At 54.6% G+C, this 13075-nt stretch overlaps 6 protein-coding genes across 7 annotated transcripts; 4 read left to right on the forward strand and 2 right to left on the reverse strand.

The window, feature by feature from the left end:
• Positions 1-797: 797 nt before the first annotated feature.
• PV07_09308 (uncharacterized protein) lies at positions 798-2363 on the forward strand. Its single transcript, XM_016396554.1, has 3 exons — positions 798-1221; positions 1282-2023; positions 2075-2363. Exons 1-3 carry the CDS (start codon positions 951-953, stop codon positions 2103-2105), a joined length of 1044 nt encoding a protein of 347 aa, XP_016246410.1. The 5' UTR covers positions 798-950; the 3' UTR covers positions 2106-2363.
• A 248-nt stretch (positions 2364-2611) lies between these two features.
• On the forward strand, positions 2612-3055 carry PV07_09309 (U6 snRNA-associated Sm-like protein LSm6; the record flags this gene model as incomplete). Its single annotated transcript, XM_016396555.1, has 2 exons — positions 2612-2852; positions 3033-3055. The coding sequence occupies 2 exons, from the start codon at positions 2612-2614 to the stop codon at positions 3053-3055; spliced, it is 264 nt and encodes an 87-aa protein (XP_016246411.1).
• Positions 3056-3195: 140 nt separating this feature from the next.
• PV07_09310 (uncharacterized protein) lies at positions 3196-4538 on the reverse strand. The gene is made up of 4 exons (XM_016396556.1): positions 4119-4538; positions 4056-4066; positions 3913-3998; positions 3196-3856 (listed from the first exon to the last, which is right to left on the reverse strand). Exons 1-4 carry the CDS (start codon positions 4470-4472, stop codon positions 3426-3428), a joined length of 882 nt encoding a protein of 293 aa, XP_016246412.1. The 5' UTR covers positions 4473-4538; the 3' UTR covers positions 3196-3425.
• Positions 4539-4751: 213 nt separating this feature from the next.
• Positions 4752-5997, forward strand: PV07_09311 (S-methyl-5-thioribose-1-phosphate isomerase; the record flags this gene model as incomplete). The annotated part of the gene is made up of 2 exons (XM_016396557.1): positions 4752-5314; positions 5373-5997. 2 exons carry the CDS (start codon positions 4752-4754, stop codon positions 5995-5997), a joined length of 1188 nt encoding a protein of 395 aa, XP_016246413.1.
• A 236-nt stretch (positions 5998-6233) lies between these two features.
• PV07_09312 (uncharacterized protein) lies at positions 6234-6624 on the reverse strand (the record flags this gene model as incomplete). The annotated part of the gene is made up of 3 exons (XM_016396558.1): positions 6234-6372; positions 6422-6441; positions 6520-6624. 3 exons carry the CDS (start codon positions 6622-6624, stop codon positions 6234-6236), a joined length of 264 nt encoding a protein of 87 aa, XP_016246414.1.
• Positions 6625-9410: 2786 nt separating this feature from the next.
• Positions 9411-13035, forward strand: PV07_09313. 2 transcript variants are annotated; one of them, XM_016396560.1, is made up of 4 exons: positions 9411-10447; positions 10503-10536; positions 10594-11311; positions 11375-13035. In XM_016396560.1, exons 1-4 carry the CDS (start codon positions 10332-10334, stop codon positions 12127-12129), a joined length of 1623 nt encoding a protein of 540 aa, XP_016246416.1. In that variant the 5' UTR covers positions 9411-10331; the 3' UTR covers positions 12130-13035. The 2 variants fall into 2 exon arrangements, with proteins under 2 accessions (XP_016246416.1, XP_016246415.1); XM_016396559.1 differs by having other exon boundaries at positions 10594-13035.
• The last annotated feature ends 40 nt before the right edge of the window (positions 13036-13075 follow it).

Raw genomic sequence — 13075 nt, forward strand, 5'->3', positions numbered from 1 at the left:
ATTCATTGTTGAGAACGGGTGCCATTGATCGCCATTTCAGTGACACTGCATCAATGGGCGGCTTGGGTATTGCCCTTGACTGCTAGGAAGTAAATGGCGGTGGCCTAATGCAACTGTTGCAGCCCTCGGCCTCGCCTACAAGCGACTGGGGGCCTGGTGATTCGCCCCTGTCGATACCACGTTTTCTAGAGGATCTGGGTAGTTCCCCGGGGGCTGGACGAACAGGTTAGAGATCGTTAAGGATGAGGGGCGAGTAGTAGGCCTGCTTCAGCCAGTGCACCGCTGGCCTAGTTGATCGTCTCGAAAACGATCGACACCAGGTCAGGCCAGCTGAGAGACGATCCTCTTAGTCAAGCCATGAGTAACGTCGCATTCAGGCCTGCAGAGGCGAGATACTCGTGGCATCTCTATCAGCCCACGAAGCCTGTTGATATATGGGAGGGAAGAAGTTGTAGAAATACCTAGCTGTTGTTCCTTGGGCGCTATTTATGTACCTAGGGCACTTGCTGAACCCTAGGACAACCCTAAGAGAGCCTAGGAGAACTTAGCCGGGGAGCCTCGGCGACGCCAGCACCAGTTCCCTCACTTAGGGACCTCGCTCTCATACACAAGAGTTGCCAATCGGAGCGATAACGGGCGGGAAGGACATAACCGACAACCCCCACTGACGCTGCAATTGCTGAGAAGACGGACCGCTGGGGGGATGTCGGCGAGCCCTATGGCGTGGGCAATTGGGCCAAAAAATCCCGTCGTGGAGTGACGGCAGTTCAAAATCCTGATGCTTCGTCATATAGAGCCTGGAAGAAGCGAAGTTGATCCCGCAGAAATGTCATTGTCTTGAAAGTATCAAGGCCATTGTCCTCCACTGAGCCGTGCTGAGGGCTTCATCGTTGCTCCCTGCGCTTGTCGACCATGTTTCGCCGGTGGGGTGCTTGAATAGTTTGTCCGTCATGTCAGGTTCCAATAACAATCCTGGGAGCGGACAGACACTCCCAGAGTCGGGAGCAGCGGCCACTGTGCCTGCTGCTCTCCCAATAGAATCGATCGAGCAATCCTTCAGTGACACCGACTCGGGATACGAAGAGGGTACCTTGTCGACAGCTTCGGTGACCTCCAGCATCTACGCGTTTGAGCAGGAAAATGGCAGGACGTACCACTCATACAAGGCTGACAAAAAATATGTTATGCCGAATGACGAGGCCGAAAGAGAGCGTATGGACAGTAAGTCTCCCAGAGAGACGACCCAGTGATCTATTGTTCTTACTGACGTTTTGGGCCCAGTCCACTACCATAGCCTTCGCTACGCTATGAGAGATAAACTCTTCTATGCCCCGATAGAACACCCGACCTCTGTCTTCGACGTCGGCACAGGCACAGGCATCTGGGCCATGGACGTGGCAGATGCATATCCGGGGGCACAAGTGCTGGGTATCGACTTGTCGCCCATTCAGCCGACCTGGGTGGCTCCAAACCTTGAGTTCCAGGTATTCGATCTAGAGGAGCCGTGGGACATGCCAGGGCGGTTTGACCTGGTGCACAGCCGCGAGATGAATGGCTTCTCGATCAAGAACTGGCCCAAATTCTTCGAACAGGCCTTTGCGTCTTTGAAACCTGGTGGGTGGGTTGAATGCCAGGAGTTTGACCTGGACATCAAGTCCGACGACAATACCATCCCCACGACCAGTGCTGTGATAAGGTGGCAGAGTCTTTGGGAAGAGGGCGTCCAGCAAGCTGGTATGACCGGCCGATGCTACCCAGATAAGATGGCAGAACAGATGCGCGAAGTGGGCTTCATCAACATCCGAATCCTATCCTTCAAGATGCCCATTGGACCCTGGGCCAAAGATCCCATGCTGCGACAATCAGGACTATGTACGCTGGTCGGTCTGTTGGACGGCGTCTTCGGGCTGAGTGTCAGAGTGTATACTCAGCTCCTCGGCTGGTCCGTCGAGGAGTTGGAAGCGCTCCTGGTGCAAGTGCGGCAGGAATGGAGGAGCAAGAGGATTCACAGCTATTTCCCAATGTGAGTGAGATGCTTGTCTGTGAAGTGCAGTTACTGACCAGCCCATTGTAGATACGTGGTTTACGGCCAGAAGCCGCCGTGAGGAGAAGTTCAGGTGCCATTATACCACATTTTATTATTCTCGATGCATATCTAGGTGTTTCTGCGGGCGATGAAAGGGGTAAGGGAGAGCGGTGAGTTCTGCATGAGAGCCGTCGTTCGCAGGGAGTTTCCACGCCAGAGTAAAATTCTCGAGTGTTTCAACACTTCAATGTCTTCGACCCCAGTCTCAGAGGCGCGCGGACATTTTCATATAGACGATAGAGAAGTGAAAGTCGACCAAAGTACTGTTTAAACGCACAGCTGGATGACAGCCTCGTTGCGCCAAGGAATAACCCATCTGTGGTCTGTAAGGCTCTACCACGGCAGCTCTAATAATTGACCTTCAAATAGCCCTCCAACTCACTCCATTGACCTTGGCTGCACCGCCACTCCGACACAATCCTGCACCTAGCCTTTGCGCGCAGTGCAGCGACCCAATCTCTACCTCTGTCTTTTTTTTCCCTTCGCCCGTTTCCTTCTTCCGTTCCCTTTCGACCCGTCTAGAAAATGGAAAACCACAACTCGCCCGCCGGCGCACCCTCGAGTTCGGACCCCAAAGACCCGGCCTCCTTCCTGTCCTCGATCATCGGCGTGCCCGTTACCGTCAAGCTCAACTCCGGCGTGGTCTACAAGGGCGAGCTTCAGAGCGTGGACGGGTACATGAACATCGCGCTGGAAAAGTGCAGCGAATATGTAGACGGGAAACTGCGGCGCAAGTATGGTGATGCGTTTGTTAGAGGGAACAACGGTACGTCTTTCTACAGGCCTCTCACTACTCCATACCGGCGCAGGAAGAGGAAGAGGAAGGGGAGGTGATGGTGCACCGTGGCAAGAATAACGATAAATGACGAAGGGAGTTTGTGGGCGAGGGAAGAAGGGGTCAACGATTTTAAGAGTGTTTTACTAACGTGGCTGTGTGACGATGCAGTGCTCTATATTTCCAGCGATTAAGGGAGAACCGCGACTGATCGACTGACCGATCCACTGATTGCATGAATGCGTCAGGCTACGAGAGAAGGGAACAGTCAGACGCACGCCGATTTGATATGCGTAGTTGACAGACCTCGAAGAACGAGCCCCCTGGATGGTCACCGGACTTGGGACAGTTGTGCCTTGATACATTTGTTGGATCAAGACTTTGGGGTATCAGTGCTACCTAGCCACCTAAGACCTGAGGTGGGAATGATCATAGGCCGGGAGAGGCTACAGAACGATCCGATCGCACTGGCCCGTAGAAGAAGGAACCCCGAAGAAGCATTGGGAACATATCAGGGACGCCAGAAAGCGACCTTCGAGAATATTGTGTTTGGTATCGACAGACCTAGCCACTGCTCTTAAGCGGCTCAGCAGGGATTTTACTCGTCCAGAAGAATACAGTCCGGCCGTGGACAGCCACCAGGCCGTCTTGATTGATTTCGGTTCCTTCCGACCTCAGACTGTCGTCGAATGTTTTTCTCACCTTCTCCAGTTCTTCACCCTCCAATATCGCAAGCTGACTCAACGTCCTCAGCCTACCCCAGAGATCTTCCTTGGGCAACCACGACGTGAAGTCAACGCTCCCTTCGCCCAAGGGCAGCCCAAACAGCGGATCAGTGAAGTTCACGCTCAAGGGATTACTCGCGGTCTGGTCCTCGAACACTTGTCGCCACTTCTCGTGTCGGAAGCGTGGCGCGCCGTCTTCGAATGTCCAAATCACATCGCGCATTGCTTGCTCCCAGCCACGATGGATGGTCCATGATTTTGGTGTATTGTCTGTGTTACGGCAAATGAGCTTTCCCTCCTTCTCGATCATGGGGGGCCAACCATACAATCATCAATATTCCAAATCATGCCAAACACACCTGCTGGGCGCAGAGTCCGAGCAATTTCTTTCAATGCGTCCATGTTGGCAAACCTTGACGAAAGCCATCAGATCATCAGAAGATTCATCGTGGAATGTTTTCACACATACCAATGAAACGACTACGGGTGAATCAGAAAAACCTCGGCCCCATCAATCACCCTCTGAACTCACCTGTGATGCTATGAGACATGCAAGAGACCCATCAGCGATTCCTGACATATGGTCGGCAGTGCCTTTCAGAACCCGTACGTGGGGAAGGGTTTTCTGCTCCAATTGCGCCCGCATGCCGTCGTGAGGCTCTATGGCAACGATTTCATATTCTTCTGGTCGTCTTGCCAGAATCTCTGTGAACTTCCCCGTGCCAGCTGCGAGATCTGCAATCCTGGCGCCTTTGACACCGGCCACCTCACAGGCTTCGAGGAGCCGTTGGACTGCTTCTTCGGGATAGGATGGGCGATGCGCATCGTAGGCTGCTGCTGGAGCGAAGCCACTCTGTGCCGGCTCAGCAATCCCTGATCCTCTCATGCTCGAAAACCTTAGAGGAAGACAGAGAAAATACGGAGTACTCAAGGTAAAAAGCCTGAACTTCTCGAAAAGCTTCAGACAATTGCCAGTGGCAGAGGCACGTGGGTGGACGCGGTGAGGGGTAACAAATCATCACGACCCCGCAATGGCGCGATGATAAAAAAAGTTGGTGGCGCGATGAAAACAATCCCATAGAGACAAATCCCAAACAAAACGAACCATTCTGTCCTAGAGTCCGAGCTCCTCACCCCTTGCTCGTTTCCTCAATTGCCCTCAGTCATGGTACTGCAGGCCATACAGTATGAGCCAGCTTCGGCCGATTCCTCTCCGACCCTGCGAATTCTCGATCAGCTCGTCTTACCGCACCGAACGAGCTATGTTCCGATCAGAAGCTGCGAAGAAGCGCACGCTGCGATCAAACAGATGAAAGTCCGTGGGGCACCAGCAATTGCCATTGTGGCCGCGCTGGCGCTTGCTGTCGAGGTGGGGGGTGCAGCCAAGACAGGGAAACTGCCTGCAACTCCTGAAGAGGTTAAGGACAGTATAGGTCAGCGATTGGACTTTCTCAAAACGAGCAGGCCGACGGCCGTTAATCTGGGGGATGCGGTCGGCAAGCTCAAGATCGTGGCAAAGAAGGCCACATTGCAGCCTGGGGCGTCGGCGGAGTCCGTTGCTCAAGCCTATGTTGCTGCTGCAGAACGGATGCTGGTGGACGATGTCTCGGACAACAAGGCAATCGGGGAACACGGAGCCCGTTGGATTGAGGAGAACACCGCGGCAGGGAGGAAAAGGAAAGCAGACAGAAGTCAGGAGATTGCAATTCTGACACATTGCAACACTGGGTAAGATCATGGCACACAACCGTACAGGAAGACTTCAAGGGAGCTGACGGTTGTACAGGTCTCTGGCGACTGCAGGGTATGGCACGGCGCTTGGTGTTATCAGGTCTCTGAGGGCCGCCGACATGCTCACCCGAGCATACTGCTCAGAGACCCGGCCGTACAACCAAGGTTCCCGATTGACAGCATATGAGCTGGTCCACGATGAGATCCCGGCCACGCTTATCACAGACTCGATGGCATGTGCACTCATGGCAAGAGAAGGAGATCGTCTGGCGGCCATCGTCGTTGGAGCCGACCGCGTGGCGGCGAATGGTGACACGGCCAACAAAATCGGAACGCATTCTCTCGCTGTACTTGCCGGCCATCACGGGGTAAAATTTTTGGTTGCCGCCCCTAGGACCACCATCGATCGAGACACGGCTTCGGGCATGGACATTGTCATCGAGGAGAGAGCACCGGAAGAGGTAACGAGGATCAAAGGCCCCAGAGTTACAGCGGACGGAAAGCTACTTCTGGACGAAGGTTCAGAGATGGTGAGCACGGCTGCGGTTGGAATTGATGTATGGAATCCTGCTTTTGATGTGACCCCAGCAGAGCTCATTGATGGGGTCGTCACCGAGGTCGGAGTGGTTGAGAAGGTAGATGGGAAGTTCAATTTCGACCCCATCTTCCCCCAGCCCTGAGTTGGCAAGACCTGGCGGGATTCACGCATTTCTGAGACCCAGTTCTGGAGCAACCATCATCCTGGGTCAAGAGAATGAGCGCGGACAATCCGAATGCATGAAAGCGACCTGCATGGGCGTTGACGGGCGTTGACGGGGGCTTCACCTCAGGTCCCGATTGGCCCTCCTGTCTCGGGACATGTGAAAATCGGGACAGGCCCACGTGTCTTACAAGGAGGAGCAGGCCCGCCCAAGGGCTACTTGGACTCGGAGGGGTTCGAGGAGGGATTCTGCGGCTTGGACTGAGGAAGCTCCTCAAAGCTGGCCAGGAGCTCATCAAGCTGTTTGTGAATGCCATCCAGCTTGACTTCAAGAGCTGCAGCAGTGGTCTCCGCCCTGGGCGAGTGTCAACGAGCGCATTTCTAGCGGTTGTTTTAGGGCATACTGTTCAAGTTCTTGGAAAGCCTTTTCTCCAGCAGAGGTTGTCGAATAGTCAGCGGAATTGACCGGAAACTGCACCCGGGTGACAGCTGTTTCTCATACCTTTGCCATCTCTGAGGTCAACCGTTGAGCGCTGTCAATGTTCAGGTCACTGTCTGGCTGGGACTGGTCCTCCACTTTGTGGGAGTTAGACTTCTGTTGCGCCATATCGGATAGGCCGGTGCTTGTGATGGTCAGCCCGTTCAAGAAGGCCAGTCGCACACTCGAAAGGAATTCGGTTGTCGGTTAGAGCCCCGAGACTGGGTGAGCCAGACGGGTCAAAGGGTTCGCTCGAGTTGCAGCTCGTATTGTTTCGGAACGCACTCAGACACGGCGGGGTGGTTGGAGCTCTGCAGGAGGAGCCATGGAAGACGGTAGACGGCGATAGAAGCTGGTGTGCGTCAGTCAGGCGGGCATGGCGAAGAAGAAATGAGTTTTGCGAAGCGAAGGGAAAAAAGCGGACCAGGCAAGGGATGATGTGAGGATGGGCGCAGGCTAGGCTGTTATCGATAAGGCCCAGACTAGCCCCATCAGGATTAGTGTTTCTCTAAACCACGCGATGAGCGAGACTCCGCCAAGGACGTCACCCACTGGGCCCCACCATCTGTTTCCTCTTTCTCTACTGAATACTCAGTACTCCGTACCTCGACCCGACTGTACCTACTCGGTGCCTACTGACCTTGTCTGGGCCTTGGTCTTCACAGCTCGGGTCCCGAAAGCATATGAATCCGATGTATTTCTTTATTGCGTGTGGAGATTCTCGACCAAGGAAGCCCTTGGGCCCCAAGATCAGCCCCTTCTTCACGACCTGTCTATATCCTAGCCTCCCTCCACCGTGCTGAAAGCCTGTCCAAGTTCTCTTGGAGGACGACCAGCTGGTTCAAATGGAGCAGGTTCTGCTGCGAGGTCCCCGACGAGCGGATCCTCAAACCCTTTGTCATGGAGGTGTAACCCATTTAGACACTGATCTACTGCAACTTGGCCCACCAGAAGCCCAATCATCCCAAGCGTTTGGATTGAACCGGGTTTCCCCATTATCTCGTGTTCCGTATTTCTCTGAAAGCATTTATATTATTCACTCCAAACCCCCTGATTCGTTCTGGTCTGTCCAAAAGGGCTCTCAATCAAAGGGTACAGTCTCCACGGTATATCCCGTCGAACCACCATGGCCTCCAAACCTAAATAATGCCGCGCTTATTGACGCTGCCGAGTCCCGGTGTTTGGTCCCAGTTTGACATCAGCGTCATGGCGTTGGAATGTGGACAGCGGCTCTCGAATTCCGCAGGCAGGACCACCCGAGAAAGGGTGGGTGTGGTATAGCACCTTTGTTGGGTATGGGCTACGCCTGCTCCGGGCGGTATACGCCTCGATAGGAGACTCCCTGCAAGCCCACTCTAGGAACTCGTTTTCGGCACCGGATATCCGACCGATCATTACTGAATCTCGTCATTGGAGTTTCAGGCTAGGCGCATGGCACCCGCTACCCCTCAGCCGCAGAAGCCACACGAAAGGGCGGCTCCAGGGGACCAAGGGGACCAGGGGAACTGCGAGCCAGTCAGTTCTCAGATCCAAGACGCATCGAAACAGGAATTCAATCTTGTGTTCTCAACTCCAATCCACCGTTGGCAGTCCGAACGGAAAATATTCAGGATTTTCGCCAGAAGGAATTTGGACGTGGAGTCCTGGGTACGCCGGAGCTTTGGCTCAGATCCAGGCTAGGCTTAGGTCAACCAAGGCTGTCGCTGCGAATCGAGCATTTGCTGGAGCATCTCACCTACCTGCCACTTCTGCCCCTGGTCATGCCGATGGCGGCACTTGGGACCCAGATCGCACTTTTCGACTACAATCGGACTTCTGGGAGAAGGGGTTCGTGAACCTGCATCCACATCTGGGTTGCATCTGCTCTTACTTCCGTGGAGCGGTCGCCTGTATCAAGGACCCTTTCGTGGCATCGTGAAGCTGAACTCCTAGCTCCTGGCCCTCAATACCCAACTTTAACTGAACGCCAGATCGGCCGGCTGCATTCCTGTCACGTTCACCAAGCCTCCGCTTCCGTGCAGGTTGTCGATCTTCAGTAGACCTTATCGGCGCCAAGTTCGCAATATGTTATGTCTGTGGAAGCCGACTCAGCGTCGACAAAGAGCCTTGTGCCCCATCAAAACGGCTGACCCTTGCAGCCCATTTCTCCAGGACCAGGGCTTTTGGAGTATCCAACGACCATGAAGCGTCAATCACGAAAATAATCCTTGACCGTTTCGAGGCGGTGTGTCAAGAAGAAACTCGTTCAGGAATTTACCGCAATAACAATCGAAAGCAGTCAACAGGAAGCGAGATGACGCCTAAGGAGCCAGCCACCATGCTTCGAGGAACCACCTTCAGCTTGTATGTTTGTTATATCTATATAGTGATGGGAAGGAGGCATCGGCTTCCCTCGTCGAAATCCTCTATCCTCGAGCCGAGCGGATAGCTAGATGTTGTCATCAGGCAGTTCTCTTTGGTGGTCCACGCAGGTACCATGGTGCGTGTACGAGGTAGACGAATGCCTCCCCACAACACGGGCTCTATCGAGCTGTAGTTGGTTGGCGGGGAGTTGGCGGCCGAAGAGGCTGCCGACTAAAGCCAAAGGGTGGTATCCTCCTCCCCTCTGGAGAGCTTGGACAGCTCGGTTACGGGTAGGGAGCTAAAGGGGGGGGGGGGGGAGAGGGGGAGAGGCTGCGAGCTGCGCAAACCTTGCAACGAAGCAAGCTCCCGCTGTCCCCCAATATCATCCCCTTCCCACCACGGCTCTTTTTGCCCTTGGAGCCCATTCTTCCTGCGTCGCTAGTCGGCGAATGGCGGCACAGCACGCGGACGCTTCCCTCGTTGCATCATCTGATTCTCCTGTGTGCTCCAGTTGCTCCAGTTGCTCCACGGCCTCACACACAGCGAAATTTTTACTTGGCTTCTTTTCACAACCCATCACTCCTTATCCAGATCAATGAACAGCCTATAGATTGATTTGCCGGGCCTCATCCCGCCTATTCTCCTTTCTATCCGTACACTGGCGCCAGTCGCCTCGTTTTCCTTTTTGTCCGATCATCTCCATAGGTATTGGCGGGGGGTTTCCTCTCTCGTGAGTCTATTTCGGTCGCTCGGTTCGTCGCCTTCTGCCTCAGCACCCAAAAAAAAAGCCATCTTGGGAGACGCGTGGTGTGCCACCTTGCCGCCATCGGAAACACATTTTTCCCTGTCGAAGATCTGAATATCCATATATCCATTCACTCCGAGTTCGATCCGAAGGGGAGCCTCATAGCCCGGTTTCCCGTCGCCAGGGTCTAGCAGCTGTCCATCTCTCGTGCCTCAACCCCACTACATGCCACCGAAGACTGTGGTATTATTTGAGGTTGATCACTCGAGACCCTGAATGACATTGACCCTGTTTGTTGCCATCACTGTCTCGGTCATCGATCTCCCTCAGTCGACCAGGCCTGAGGGATTGACTGTCCCTTCTTGAGGAGCAACTTGAATTCTGCCCTTGGAAACCTCAAGCTGCGCACAAACACCCCTCAACGGCGGCGCAATATCAAAAGCTCATAATACTGCCATCCAATCTATTTGGGGGCCGGACATCTGGCCCAACCCATAGATTCTATACTTATCCGACCGTTGAGAAGTACGACCCCAGTCCTATTCGAGCGGGTTGCCACTCCCTCTACGGTTGAGATCTGCGTTCCTTGCTACGAAAATTCCACATGAGAAACGAGTCGGCGTGTACCGCGATTCATCGTACAGCTTGTGAGGCCTATCGCCCTGATTGACTGTCTCGTCGCTGGAGCACCTGCTCGCCTCGACTTTGCAACAAACCTTGGTGTCAATGAAATTCCACCTGTGCTTGAATGACCGATCTCGCACCCCATCTCGAGCGCCTTGGCCTTGAGCAATACCTCGACGCTTTCATCGGCGAAGGATTCGACACCTGGGAGACTTTGACAGATATTCAAGAGAGCGACTTGTGAGTTTGTCAGGCATACATCTCGTGGCAGCCGGGTATACTTACTCTGTAGTAGTGACGCTCTCAATGTCAAACTTGGCCATCGCAGGGTATGTTCTTTAGGTGCCCTTGCTCATCGTGCAAAGGGTCGCTGACATTCGGGATAGAAGCTTCAGCGGGCAATTGCTGAATACCGAGGGGTCTCATACGAGCGCCTCTTCGGCTCCCCTGCTCACGAAGGGCTCTCAGAAAGCAACAGAGGGTTTGAGGCGGGTGCGGGGCCCCCGTTGGGTCCTGAGCGACCGTCTGTTCCTCCTCCCGAGACAAAGCGAAAGTACAGGCGTCATCCTAAACCGGACGAGAATGCTCCCGAACGTCCTCCTTCTGCCTACGTGATCTTTTCGAACAAAGTGAGGGAAGAGGTCAAAGACCAAAACCTTTCCTTTACGCAAATAGCCAAACTCGTTGGGGACCGATGGCAGAAGTTGGATCCAGCTGGCAAAGAGCCCTTCGAGGCCCAGGCAAGTGCCGCCAAAGAGAAATACAACATCCAGCTGTCGGCATACCGCAAGACCGAGGAGTACAGGGACTACATGGCTTACCTTGCAGAGTTTAAAGCCAGGCACGGCCAGTCGTCCGAGGCCAAGCGGCCCAAGCTGGAGCAGGAATCCAGCGGGAGCATCATCTCTACAAAGTCGGTCGAAGCAAACCCAGAAGGGACGGCGCAGGCGTCTGGTCATTTCCGCGGAGGCTCGATCGGCTCGTCCGCATCTTCTCCATTCATTGGCGGCACCATGCATCCCAGCGGTTCAGGAGGGTCGCTACAATCACGACCGCAACTACCTTCGTCTCGGAGCGGGACGCCTCCCTCAGTCCAGCAGGCCCGTGAGTACTTTCGTCCGGGCTTACTCTCTAGCCAGAGTTCGGTCTCTGATGAATCTTCTACAGTCCGGAGTGAAGTCCCTGATCCATTGATCCGGGCTGCTGGTCTATCGCTGGGCACAGGGTCAGGTACGCCTCCTCTACCGGCACTGCCACCGAGTGCGTCGTCAGTGGAGTCTACAGGGTCCCCTGACCCCCTTGCAAGGTCAAGACTGTCGTATTTCGTACAGCAGCAGCAGCAGCAGCAACAACTACAACAGCAGCAACAACCCCCGCCGCCGCCGCCGATCCCTCCTCCCCCGCCGGCGTTTGGCAGTGTCCCCCCTGGACACAGCGTCTTGCCCTATCAACCGACATTACCCTCGCCCACAATGCAGGAGCCGTCGTGGAGAAATCGTCCACCCGACTTTCGAGGCTACCAAGAGACCCCGAGGGCCTCCCACGCTTCCATACACCTTCCTAGTCCTGGTAGAGAACAGTTGAGCCCGACTCAGCTGCCTCCAATCCTGTCCCACGAACGACCTCCTGAATTCCCTCAAGGCCCGGGGTCGAGAAGTCTCCCGCCTCCTCCTCGAACAGGCTCGATAGGTACTACTACTCTTCCGCATCTCGGCCGTGCCATGGACCAACCTCGACCCGTGGCGACCGATCCTCTACAAATACGCCAGCCAGGGCGCGATGAAGGCCGGCCCGGCCTCAATCGGTCAGAGAGCGATGCGGCGAACACATTGGCTGGACTGGCGACAGGAGTCCCTCGCTCTGACACCACCCGGCCTCGCACCCACCCACCGCTTCCACGCCCTCCACGACGGTCTCCATAGCAGCTGGCATTCTGCTCCGAGAGCGACACTGGGTTTGAGCAGTGCGACCTCGGGTGACGTAGGTGCATTCACGTGATTTGAGATTTGCTAGGGCGGCATTCTGGAGGCATCGTACAACATTTACACTTTTGGCATGGCTATGATGAAAAGAAAACATAAATCAACGTTTAATATCGTCCCAGCTCGTCTCGGCGTCGAGGAGTTTGTGCGTTACATGCCTGATACTCATTGCTCCGTCCTCAATTTGCTTTGCGGATCAAGATTGTTCTTTTGCCATGCCGCACCATGTCACCCCATCATTCAAGCTCGGAGGATCAAGCGTGCATCTTCAGCGGTGGCATTTCGGCGGCGGCCGATGGGTTGTTGTCTCTCATAGGAGGGAGTTTGGCTGTATGTCTTGAACGCAATCTTATAGAAAACCATCTGCCCCACCGCTGTGTGCTCGTAACTTGTCGAGAAGGGACCCGGTCAGGTTCAGAAGTACCTGATAATTGTATGTGATAGAAGCTAGACATGGTAGGTACGTTGGGAGGCTAGAAGAGGGCACCGGACTGTGCATGGCTCACGCGTCTGGCAGGAAGTTGGTCGGAAAGAGGTTTATGGCTTTGCCAGATTGAGCCGCATCCGGTCTGATCTGCGCCAATCTTACCAAGGGACCCCATTCCCCGTGTCGAGTAGTATTGAGAGGTAGGAAGGTCATTGGACGTTGGCAAGGGAGAGAGGCTCTGATAGACTTTGCGCGTGGGAAGGCAACCTCGTCTGCAGGGCGGGAGCGGGCCTCAAGGGCATTTGTTTAGCAACGGTGCCAGCGGCAGTTCATTTCAAGGGAGGACGAATCGAGAGGCGAGATAAGCAGCCAGAACGGACTAGTCAGGACCACTGCAGAAGGAGCAGGAATGAAGGTTGGAATACCATTGAAACAGCTTGGCCAGGGCGATGGTTTGCT

This window comes from Cladophialophora immunda (genome assembly GCF_000835495.1).
Source record: "Cladophialophora immunda strain CBS 83496 unplaced genomic scaffold supercont1.5, whole genome shotgun sequence".
Lineage (NCBI taxonomy): Eukaryota > Fungi > Ascomycota > Eurotiomycetes > Chaetothyriales > Herpotrichiellaceae > Cladophialophora > Cladophialophora immunda.